We start from the raw sequence: 12,834 nt of genomic DNA on the forward strand, positions 1-12,834 counted from the left end.
CTCATGCAAAAATCATTAGGACCAAATACATTTTACAAAAATTCCATATTTTCACCTACAGTCAGAATTTGGACTGTGTATGAGGTTGTCCCCGTTTCTGATGGAGAAGTGAACATGCGGTGTGGTCAGTCTCCATTTTAGGCTCTACCTAATACCAAAACATCTAAGCACACTTGGTTGTTTCTGTATTTTCCATTATCTTAGATCTTGCATTTGACTCCAATCCCATTTTTAGGGCTGTCTTGATATGCAATAAACATTTTCTTTTGGATAAATTCCTTTAAACTAGTAATTTGTAAGATCTTCTACTAGCGTCTAATTGAAAATTACATTTTGATGGAGCATTATGCCTCATAGTACCCTTGCTATATGCAATATAGTTTTCAGTTAGATGCCAGATGCAATTTATGGTCCCCCAAAGAATCTTTTTGTAGCTATATAGTGGGAACGCTAAACATCTAGCACTAGATTTAAGCAAAAGGATTCACACTGCACTCGATTTGCACCAAATCTGGTCCTCCGTAGCAGCCGGACCAGAGCAGTGTTGACTTCTGCAGCCAGAACCCTCAACCCAGCATCCTGGGCACCTCATGCACTTAGTAGGTCATGACGTAAATTCAAGAGGCGCCAAAGGTGCCCACTTGAAGAAGCTGGCTTCAAAAGGGAAGACTGTCTTGGTCTTGCTATCATCGAGGACTGGACTAGATGCCAGACAAGGGCTGTCCAAATCTTTTGCTCAACTCCACCTAGAACTGGTAATTGACATCACTGGCGGATTATATTACTGCCCCGACTGGCGTATAGGCCCGGTGGGCAGAGGGGGCCCGCATCGGGCCCCGTCTCATCTGCTCACCGGGCCCCCCTATAGGCGCTGCGGCAGTAAGGGCCCGCACGTCAATAGTTAACAGCCGCCAGCCAATCGGAGGCTGGCAGCTAACGTGTGCCGCAGCGCGCTTCACCTGAGTGGAGGGAGGAAGCTTTGCCCGCTGGCCGCTGCAGGAGCGTGGCTAGGTAAGTAAGAACTCGTGTTTTTTTTTTGTTTGTTTGGTTTTTTTTGAGAGCGGCGATCCCGGGGCAGAATGCTAGAGACACTGGGGGCAGAAATGCTGGACATGCTGGGGGCAGAAATGCTGAACAAGCTGGGAGCAATATGCTGGACACACTGGGTGCAATATGCTGGACACACTAAGCACAATATGCTAGACACTGGGGGCAATATGCTGGAGACACTGGAGGCAGGATGTTGGACACACTGGGGCAGATTGCTGGACACACTGGGGGCAATATGCTGGACACAGTAAGGGCAATATGCTGGACACTGGGGGCAGGATGCTGGACATACTGGGGCAGAATGCTGGACACACTGGGGCAATATGCTGGAGACACTGGGGCAGATTGCTGGACACACTGGGGGCAATATACTGGACACACTGGGGGCAATATGCTGGACACACTAAGGGCAATATGCTGGACACTGGGGGCAGGATGCTGGACATACTGGGGTAGAATGCTGGACACACTGGGGGCAATATGCTGGAGACACTGGGGCAGATTGCTGGACACACTGGGGGCAATATGCTGGAGACACTGGGGCAGATTGCTGGACATACTGGGGCAATATGCTGGACACACTGGGGGCAATATGCTGGACACACTGGGACAGGATGCTGGACACAATGGGGGGAGAGATGCTGGACACTGGGGGCAGAGATGCTGGACACTGGAGGCAGAGATGCTAGACACTGGGGGCAGAGTTGCTGGACACTGGGGGCAGAGTTGCTGGACACTGGGGGCAGAGTTGCTGGACACTGGGGGCAGAGATGCTGGAGACATGGACAGAATGTAGATACGGGGCATGATTGGAGACACGGGGCAGAATGAATGACATGGGGCAGGATTGGAGACAGATCATGCAGGATCATGGGGCAGGATGGATATGATGGAGACTGATGGGGCAGGATGGGGAGATCATATGGGGCAGGATGGATACTCATGAGGGCAGGATGGGAGAACATATGGCTGGAGCCAGGAATGAGACACACGGGGCCAGGATGGGGGATATTATTATTACCATAGGGGCTAATTAAGGGATATTATTACTGCAGTGATGTATTTATTTTATTTTTTGAGGATACTGTTTAAAATGAGGGGGCGGTCTTGTTACTGTGTAGAGTGATACTATGTCACCTCTTTTTCTTCATGTGGTGTAATGTAGAAGTTGGGAAAAATTAAGTAATGTGTTCTGCAAGTGGAGCTTGAGATAACTGTTATTTCCTGCAGAGACGAGTCCTGGCTGGATGAAGTGATGGCGGTCTGTGCTGGATGAAAGATGAAGGACTTCACCTAGAGACGTCACTGGTGAGTCAGTGTTACCTATACACTGACACTATACACTGTATACTATATACAGAGCTCCTGTGTATAATGTCACCGGTGATCACTGTATTACCTCTACACAGACACTGCATACTAAGTACAGATCTCATGTGAATACTGGCACTTATGGTGATAGTATTGTGTTTTTTTTTCTTCCTAACTGAAGGGTAAATTGACTAGATCAATGGATGTTTGACAGGTTATAGTTTCACACAGCAACTATTTTTCTGGAATAATCTTGTTCAGGTATATGATAACCCCGTCGCATGACCCCGTCACATGATCAAGGAGCCCACAGTGCCTGAACAGCCCGGGGCCCTGGCTACCCTTAATCCACCCCTGATTGACATGTTTTTGTCTTGGGGCTGAGGATATTTAGGGGGTGAGGAAAGAGCAGTATAATAGTACTTATGTATTGTTAGCCAACATTAGATGTTGTTTAACCAACCTCCATCTTGGACTGGATCCAAGGCCCAATGACATTGGCTTGTGCGGCAAACTGGCGACGCAAGCGCTCATTAGCCTGTTGACGGGCCAGCTCCTCCTGCAGGGTTTGGTCTCTGTGGGGAACCAGTTGTTTCACCTGTTGAAAGTGAAAAGGTCTTAAACGTTTTAGCTCAGGAAATGTTCTATAATTTATATTTCTTTCACTCTCTGTTGGCTCACCGCCTCCCATTTATTGGCAATATCGACGTGGGTGAGGATGGTGTATGGGTTAATTCCAGATAACTTGATTCCATAAGTCTGAGCAATTTTCTGAATTTCACCCTGGATGCCCAAAATTGACATTTTCTCCTTGTCAGCCTCAGGGAGAGTTGCCTTGAATTGTTCATGTGCTGTAATGAGGCTCTGCGATAAAATAAATCTAGTCAATAATATCAAGTCTGGCTTTGTTAAAATACTTTAAAATGAACATTGAACATAGAAAATACAAGAAAATTAAAAACAAATCTCCTGAAATGTCCTACTCTACTCTCATTTCCTTCTAACTTTTTTTGTCCCAGTAGTGAAATAAAAACGGAAAAATTCATAAAAACATTTTCTCAATGTGTTTCTACAGTATGTTTTTGCTCTTTCTTATTACAATTCTGTGATTGGCTATAAGACTACTGGCTGCAGCAGGAGCCTCTCCCCTATGCCTGTGAGTGGAGACAAAAATGTTAGAACAGCAATTTTAAAAGGTAGTTGTACTTTCAAGTAACTTTTCAGGATAAGCTGTCATTATATATATTTGTTTGTATGTAGAACTATTTTTGGCCACTAATTAACCTGAAATCTGCATTTTTACCGATTTCTTTTCTGTAGCCGTTGTCTCTTAATTTGTAATTGACTTTGAAGTGGTAAGTTGTCCCCCAAACATAGTACATGCAGGGCCATGAGAGATTCCTACTTTTCATTCTGTAGCGCTATGCCTGGCACCACAGCATGGTGTCCTCCTCTCCCTCTATGCAGAGACGCAGCCTTACTCACTGCCCCGGCATGTTCTCTGCTTCCTTTTCTCTGGCGTGCTTCCTGGTGCCCTGCTGTGCACACTGCACTGTGTTTTGTCGGTGTACTCCTCTGCTCTTTAAGGGGCAGCGCGCGCACACATGGCTAAATGTCCCCAGCTGACATATGGGAAGAATTTTGATTATAGGTTCACCTGCTAGGTGTCTCCCAGCCAATAGCTGGGAGACATCTTGTATAACAGGCACCCTCCCCTATTGGGAGGTGCCTGAGCAACTGCTATAGTTTAGTATTAGGTGTTTGTGTGTGCAGTTTGTATGTTGCCAGGTCCACCATCCTTAGTCTGTTTAACTTTCCCATATCCCGTGTCCCATTAGTCCTGTATAGTTAGTCTTTGTCTGCAACCCTGGGGACTGAGTACTCAGGCCTGAAACCGCATTGGTGGTACCCAAACTGTTTCCTGAGACCAATGAGTCTATACCTGTCCCTGTGGCCATCCTGTCAGCATTTGTGGTGTTTATTTCACCATTGCCCGGGGATTATTAATTGGAGGTAATAGATATTTTCCACACCAATGTATTACATGAAATATCTTCCCCTTCTTGACCACCTTTCAGGGTATAAAAAAAACTTGTGATGTCCTCAGATTGTGGTAACATCTTCATGCGTTTGACCAGCCTAATTCTAAATGTGAAAATTACATACAGTATGGCAGTCTGATTTTGGTTTCAGAGGGAAAATGTGTCAATGTTTTATGCCAGTTTTTTTATGCACATCATTGAAGAATATGGCATTTGATCACTGTATTCATGAGACCCCAGTGCCACTTTTTCAATGCACATAACAATGTGTCAGGAAACATGGGTGAAGCTTTAGAGTTGTCTAAGCACCGATAATGCGTATAATTAAGACATCAGCATTAGAGGTGAGCGAATCAATTTGCAGGACCCTGGTCCAGCGGCCATGTCAGTAGTCAATGGCTGTTGGATGGGAGCCCTGCAGACCGCCTCTTACCTGCCGATTTGTCCGTCTCCGCTTTAGATTTCTCGTCCTCGTGTGATGTCCTGGTTCCAGTGTGATGTAACATGAAGCCAAGCTAACTAATCTAAAGGGGAGTCAGAGGCACTAGCAGATAGGAGGTGATAAAGAGGGCTCTCATCCGATGACCATGGAATACTGAGTTGGTTGCTGGACCAGCGTTCTGTGAATTTATCCGCTCATCTCTAATAAATATGCTAATCAGCAGAATCTGAGTATGTTGCCTGGTACACAGAGACAAGTGCACCACAACAAATGGTCTACTGATAAAAAAAACCCTGATATATTGGAGCATAAACATAAAATGTTACACAAAAATCATACAAAACTAAATTGCTTGTCCACCTTGAGATTTACCCAAATTTTGTCATAACGGCAAAAAAAAAGAAGTGATACTCATGCCACCAATTATCCGCTGCCCGCATTACAACACTTCTTAGGCCCACTACTGCTCAGCCAAATGACCGCCCAGAGGTCACCGTGGTGATCATCCTCAGTGATTAATTGGCTAACTACTCACCTGTTCTGCCTGGCGCCGATCTTTGCCAGAGTTGTCACGGAACAGAGCAGCAATCCTGCGGCTTCTGCTGATATCACATCGACAGAACACCATCTTCTCTTCTGCTCTGTATTTGGGGCATCTCTGTCGATATCATAGTGGTTGACAGCCGGCTCCCTGCAGCCTAACTGCGGAGAGCCGGTTGTGATGTTCCATAGACATATCAAACCAGAGCAAAAGGAAATGCTGCTCTGTTGAGTGGTGAATTGAAGCAGCAGAATCACTAGGTGAGCCAGCAAAGTTCGTATCGTGCAGAAAAGGCAGGCAGTTAGCAACTACCTGCCTGTTAGTTCTTAGCCTTATGCACAAAATAATAAAAATCCTGGCTAATTCCATTTAATCATTGCAACAGGAAGCAGAAACCAACAGGGGAGCAGGCAGTAACGGAACAAGAGTAGCGGGAGATCAGTGAGGTGGTTATAGCGTCTTTTTTTATCTGTCATTCTTACCATTTTTACAAAATAAAGTTGGGCAATCACTTTAATGGAAGAGTCAGATGGCCGTGTAACTCGGATGAGGATCGCAACGCAATGCTTTGACTCACCATCAGCTCTCCCCACCCGAGTGTGACAGCTACATAGAAATACATGCCATCACAAGCCGATGACCAGTCCGAGCATTGTGTTATGATCCTCGTCCGAGTTATACGGACCTCTGATTCTTCTCTAAAAGCCAAATTAGCAGCACTTTGCTCCTTGAGAAACCCCCTTCTACAATGAATTACTCATCGGACCTGATGGTCAATGTTGCCAAGTTTGCTCTTGCAATCAGACTTATTCTAGGACGTGTCGGATTAGTTTACTATACTGAGACTGGTGAAAGAGTCTTACAGAACTTCTGCTCACCTGGATCTCTTCAATACTGTGCACAATGAACATATCCTGCAGATCCTCCGAAGCTCCATCCATCCAGTTATTAAATGGAGCAGCTCTCTTGGCGAACTCCAGGTACAGCTGATCAATGGTTTCCAAGAGTTTCTCGACACGCTGGAGAGAAACATCAGATCTTTATTCTAAGTTCAGTTCTCATAAAGAAATCACCTTGTAATATAATTTGTCAGGCATTGTTACCTCGAGAGCATCTCTCCTCTTTTGTGTGAGGGTGCCAAGAGAGTCCCACTGGTCACAGATAGCCTGACAGCGGCTATTGACGGCAGCGGCATCATGATAGTCAAGTTCACTGTGGGCGGCACAAAATATTATACGCTTTTTATAGAACAATAGTTTCTGGAGTGGCATGAGAAATCAGAGGGATATTAGTAAAAAAAAATTAATACATGAAACTGATAAATCAGTAGTAGAACTGCAGGAATGAAACTCAAAAAAAGAAAGGAATGTCCAGCTTCACCGAGTCCGTAAAAAAGAGTTTTCTTTATTCACAAACCTTAAACATGGAGGATACAGACTTCAGCACAACCATATGGGTAAGAATCTCAACGCGTTTCTGGAGACTAGGCTCCCTTAATCATGTCATGATATAGGGAGCCTAGTCTCCAGAAACGCGTTGAGATTCTTACCCATATGGTTGTGCTGAAGTCTGTATCCTCCATGTTTAAAGTTTGTGAATAAAGAAAACTCTTTTTTACGGACTCGGTGAAGCTGGACATTCCTTTCTTTTTTTGGACCTTGTACGCCTGGACACAGCGGGTCCGTGCTCCCGAGGTTTGGTTGTTGAATCACAGGTGAGCTGGTTTATGTTCCTTCTTACAAGGAATGAAACTCGCCCAACTTTCATTTTTTAAAAAAATATAAATAGCATACAAATACCATCTTGCCATACTAGCTCTCCCTAATTATCCAGTTAAATTACTCTTATTTTATCAATTAAATATGCTCATTAGACATCTTTGAGCCTGTTTCAGAAAAAGAAGTTTTCCAAGCTCCTCACTTCTGCTCGGCCTACAACCTGCAATAGTGACCCCATTCCTTCACCTCTCCTGCAGTCTCTCTCACTAGTGGTCACCACTCACCTGACTAAAATATTTAACCTCTCTCTTTCTTCAGGTATCTTTCCCTCCTCATTTAAACATGCCGTCATTACCCCTTTACTTAAAAAGCCATCCCTGGACCAGAACTGCACGGCTAACTACAGACCTGTCTCTAACCTTTCCTTCATCTCTACACTCCTGGAACGCTTGGTCCACTCCCGTCTAATCTGCTATCTCTCGGATAACTCTCTTCTTGACCCCTTACAATCTGGTTTCCGCTCTTTACACTCCACTGAAACTGCCCTCACAAAAGTCTCTAATTACCTAATAACAGCTAAATCCAAAGGTCATTGCTCTCTGCTGATTCTCCTGGATCTATCTGCCGCATTTGACACTGTGGATCACCAGCTCCTTCTCACCATGCTCCGCTCCATAGGTCTCAGGGACACAGCCCTCTCCTGGTTCTCCTCCTACCTCTCTGACCGCTCCTTCACTGTATCTTTTGCTGGCTCCTCTTCCTCTCCTCGTCCCCTTACTATAGGGGCTCCGCAGGGCTCAGTCCTGGGTCCCCTCCTTTTCTCTCTATACACTACCCCTATTGGACAAACAATCAGCAGATTTGGGTTCCAGTACCATCTCTATGCTGACGACACCCAATTATACACTTCTTCCCCCGACATCACCCCCAGTCTAATTCAAAATACCAAGGATTGTCTGTCTGCTGTCTCTAACATCATGTCCTCCCTCTATCTGAAACTAAATCTCTCCAAAACTGAACTACTTGTGTTTCTCCCTTCTACTAACCTCACTCTACCCAACATCGAAATTACCCTGGAGGGTTCAACCATAACTCCCAAGCAGCATGCCCGCTATCTTGGGGTCATATTCGACACCGAACTTTCCTTAACTCCCTATATCCGATCACTCACTCGCTCCTGTCACCTGCATCTTAAAAACATCTCCAGAATCCGACCTGTTCTCACCGTTGAAACTACTAAGACTCTTACTGTCGCTCTTATTCATTCTCGTCTGGACTACTACAACTCTCTTCTGATCGGTCTCCCTCTTACCAAACTTTTTCCTCTCCAATTCATCTTCAATGCGGCAGCCAGAGTCATATTTCTGTCCAGCCGTTTCACCGATGCCTCCATCTTGTGCCAGTCATTACACTGGCTACCCATTCGCTACAGGGTCCAGTATAAACTCATCTCTCTCACCCACAAAGATCTCCACAGTTCTGCACAGCCTTATATCTCCTCTCTCATCTCCATCTATCACCATACACATGCCCTCCATTCTACAAATGACCTAAGACTAACATCCCCCGTAATCCGAACCTCACACCTCCATCTCCAAGACTTCTCTCGTGCTGCGCCAGCTCTCTGGAATGCACTTCCCCAGACGATCAGACTGATACCTAGCCCCGACCTATTCAAGCTCGCTTTAAAAACCCATCTCTTCAAACAAGCCTACCACATCAAATACTCAGTAAACTAACTTTGTCCTGTTCCCTCCTTCCAAATATTATCTGCATGTGAATCTGCACCCTACTATTCATCTGTCTCCACACCCTCCATGCACACGATAACTGCACTTGATACTTGACTATTGCACTTAAACACACGGGCTGATGACCGGATCATGCAGCTTTATATGAAAATCCCTATTTATTATAATTGCCAGACCTGAAATAACAAGCACTTCTCACCTATTGTGTCCCCCCATTTCCTTGTAGACTATAAGCTTGCGAGCAGGGACCTCACCTCTAATGTCACTGTTTAAATTGTCTTAACTTGTACTGAATTTATTGTCTGTACATGCCCCCGCTTAACCCTGCTGTTCTGTTGGTCAAAAATGACCGACTTTGAACTTCAATATTCTTTAAAATATTCAAGATGCGGCTCTGAAACCCGTGGCCGACCGACCCATCCTCATTTAAGTCAATCAACCACAAGTTTCAGAACCGCATCTTGAACACCCCAAAAAATACCAAAGTTCAAAATAGGTCTCCCCAGACCGAACAGAACAGCAGGGTTAATTGTAAAGTGCTGCGGAATATGTTGGCGCTATATAAATAAAAATTATTGTTATTAATTATTATTATGCTTGTTCCCCTAAAGAATTCAGAGTAGAACTCTAAAAAAATACATGTTGGAACATAGATCACTTCTTTAGGAAATTGTACAGGGCTTATTTGGAAAAAAAAATATGTATGAGTTCTGTCCATGTTTTCACAGATAGAACAAGACCAGGTAGTCATGTGATGGCAAGTATGTGATATGCAAACTTCCGGCCATATTTCGACTAGACGTGTGCGACCTTGCTCAATTCACTGAGGCTGGGCATGTCTAGCCAGAATATGGTCGGAAGTATGCATATTCAACACTTGTAGTCACATGAACACCTGCTCCTGCCGCTGGCACTGGAGAGCCATGACAGTGTGCACTGTGCACAATGTGAGGATTCACAAGTGCAGTCACAGATTAACTACAGACTTTCATGCCAGACCGGACAATCCCTATAATGAAGACTACCTGTGACCACTCCACTAATTATAATACCTAAGTAATTCAAACTTGATCAAGGAACAATAGCGTCAATGACGATCCCCTTCGACTATCTTCTGTTTCTCAGGTCTTTGGTCAGAAAGTGGTAAGAACACTATTATTATCTAGCTCTGATTCAGGAAAGAAATATATCTTGGTACCGTGTTATCCAGTAGATAGAATAATATTTAGAATTGAGAGTCCTCAGTGGTTGATACCTTTTAATGGCTAACTGAAAAGATGGTAACAAATTGCAAGCTTTCGAGACTACACAGGTCTCTTCATCAGGCAAAGACTAAAACAAATTCTGAAGAATCACATATTTATGCACAACTTCATGTCACCTGTCTTATCCATGGTTTTTCCCTTTTTTTTCTATGCTATGTTGTGCATAAATATGTGATTCTTCAGAATTTGTTTTAGTCTTTGCATGATGAAGAGACCTGTGTAGTCTCGAAAGCTTGCAATTTGTTACCATCTTTTCAGTTAGCCATTAAAAGGTATCAACCACTGAGGACTCTCAATTCTAAATATTTTTCTATCTAGCTCTGTGACTTTTTCAACTAGAGACAAAATTTCATCTCATTTGATGGATTTTGGGTGTTTGGATGCCAACTTTTCAGTTTATTGTATGACATTGGCCTCAAAGTAATTGGATTTTAAAATTAATGATTGATACAGGAAAGAAATATATCTTGGTACCATGTTAGCCAGTAGATAGAAAAATATTTAGAATTGAGAGACCACTGATGTCTCTCAATGCTAAATATTAATGATTGTAAATTATGTTTCATAAACTATTCATAAATTGTAATTGAATTAGCTAAACTCACTTCAGCTCCTGAGCGATGGCTGCGATTTGTTCCACACGGTCCTGGTGGGCAGCTAGATCGCTCTCGAAGGCTTCATGTTTGCGTACAAGAGCTCGAATCTCCATGAGGGAAGCAGATTCATAGTCTTTCTGAGTCAGCAGTTCTTCCTTTCCTGCACAGAGCAGATGGGTAGTTATTAGAAGAAAAGCATCAAAGCGTTCAACCTCTTCTTTCTACTACAAATAGTTGCAAATATGAATTAGTGTGGATTAGGGTTACGATACATCCCATCCCCTTTCTATCAGTGGTGGTCAACCGGCAGCCAACTGCTTCCCCTGCGACTTTTGTCGTCTTTCACCTGTTTATACAATATTATCACTATTGAATAGACCATTCTGCCATTCGTACTAAAGGAATATACATGGGACCCTATACCCCCCACCATTATTGAGAATACGAGTCCTAAGTCTAAAGTTTAAAGAAAAAATATGAGATGAAGATACGTGACGTTGAATGTAATGTGAAGCCCTTGGATGGAATTAAAGGGTTTGTACCAAAAATACAAGTTAACATCTATTCATAGAGAATGTAAATTAGAGTAGAGTGGTTTATAAAATATCCCGTCTCAATATACCAGCGGTGGGCAACTGGAAGCCAACTGTTTATCATGCGGCATTTGACTTTTTTCATGTGTTGTTCTTCACTCTCTTCAGTAGTCCCATTGACAGGAAATGGAGCCATTCCATTCTAGACCGTTGTTCTCAAGAGTTCCCTAGTTCCAAAGCTCCATTCTAGGGGTTCCAGCAGCCAGACATCTAGCTATAAGTAAGTTATCCTATATCATATGTATATGGGATAATTCACTATCTTTAAAGGGAATCTATCAGTAGGATCTACCCTCCTAAGCTGTCTATATGTGCATGTAGGTCACAGGAAGCTGAATAAAATTATACCTTAACCCCTTAACCCCCAAGGGTGGTTTGCACGTTAATGACCGGGCCAATTTTTACAATTCTGACCACTGTCCCTTTATGAAGTTATAACTCTGGAACGCTTCATCGGATCCTGATGATTCTGACATTGTTTTCTCATGACATTTTGTACTTCATGATAGTGGTAACATTTCTTTGATATTACCTGCGTTTATTTGTGAAAAAAAACGGAAATCTGGCGAAAGTTTTGAAAATTTTGCAATTTTCCAACTTTGAATTTTTATAAATCACAGAGATATGTCACACAAAATACTTAATAAGTAACATTTCCCACATGTCTACTTTACATCAGCACAATTTTGGAACCAATTTTTTTTTTTAGGGAGTTATAAGAGTTAAAAGTTGACCAGCAATTTCTCATTTTTACAACACCATTTTTTTTTTAGAGACCACATCACATTTGAAGTCATTTTGAGGGGTCTATATGATAGAAAATAACCAAGTGTGACACCATTCTAAAAACTGCACCACTCAAGGTGCTCAAAACCACATTCAAAAAGTTTATTAACCTTCAGATGTTTCACAAGAATTTTTGGAATGTTTAAAAAAAAAAAACGAACATTTAACTTTTTTTCACAAAAAATTTACTTCAGCTCCAATTTGTTTCATTTTACCAAGGGTAACAGGAGAAAATGGACCCCAAAAGTTGTACAATTTGTCCTGAGTATGCCGATACCCCATATGTGGGGGTAAACCACTGTTTGGGTGCATGGCAGAGCTTGGAAGGGAAGAAGCGCCGTTTGACTTTTCAATGCAAAATTGACTGGAATTGAGATGGGACGCCATGTTGCGTTTGGAGAGCCCCTGATGTGCCTAAACATTGAAACCCCCCACAAGTGACCCCATTTTGGAAAGTAGACCCCCTAAGGAACTTATCTAGATGTGTAGTGCACACTTTGACCCACCAAGTGCTTCGCAGAAGTTTATAATGTAGAGCTGTAAAAATAAAAAATCCTTTTTTTTTTCACAAAAATGAACTTTTCACCCCCAATTTTTTATTTTCCCACAGGTAAAAGAAGAAATTGGATCCTAAAAGTTATTGTGCAATTTGTCCTGAGTACACTGATACACCATATGTGGGGGTAAACCACTGTTTGGGCGCATGGCAGAGCTCGGAAGGGAAGGAGCGCCGTTTGAC

General features: G+C 43.2%; 1 protein-coding gene across 1 annotated transcript in view; it reads right to left on the reverse strand.

Moving 5' to 3' along the window:
* The window catches only part of ACTN3 (actinin alpha 3), a 77,191-nt gene that overhangs the window by 5,189 nt on the left and 59,168 nt on the right, over positions 1-12,834 (reverse strand). Inside the window, exons 12-16 of the mRNA XM_069740253.1 lie at positions 10,726-10,876; positions 6,490-6,598; positions 6,265-6,405; positions 3,043-3,225; positions 2,825-2,959 (exon numbers count right to left, since the gene is read on the reverse strand). Coding sequence (XP_069596354.1) covers positions 2,825-2,959; positions 3,043-3,225; positions 6,265-6,405; positions 6,490-6,598; positions 10,726-10,876 — 719 coding nt within the window. The remainder of the gene's footprint in view (positions 1-2,824; positions 2,960-3,042; positions 3,226-6,264; positions 6,406-6,489; positions 6,599-10,725; positions 10,877-12,834) is intronic.

The sequence above is a fragment of the Ranitomeya imitator genome, chromosome 9, assembly GCF_032444005.1.
Source record: "Ranitomeya imitator isolate aRanImi1 chromosome 9, aRanImi1.pri, whole genome shotgun sequence".
NCBI lineage: Eukaryota > Metazoa > Chordata > Amphibia > Anura > Dendrobatidae > Ranitomeya > Ranitomeya imitator.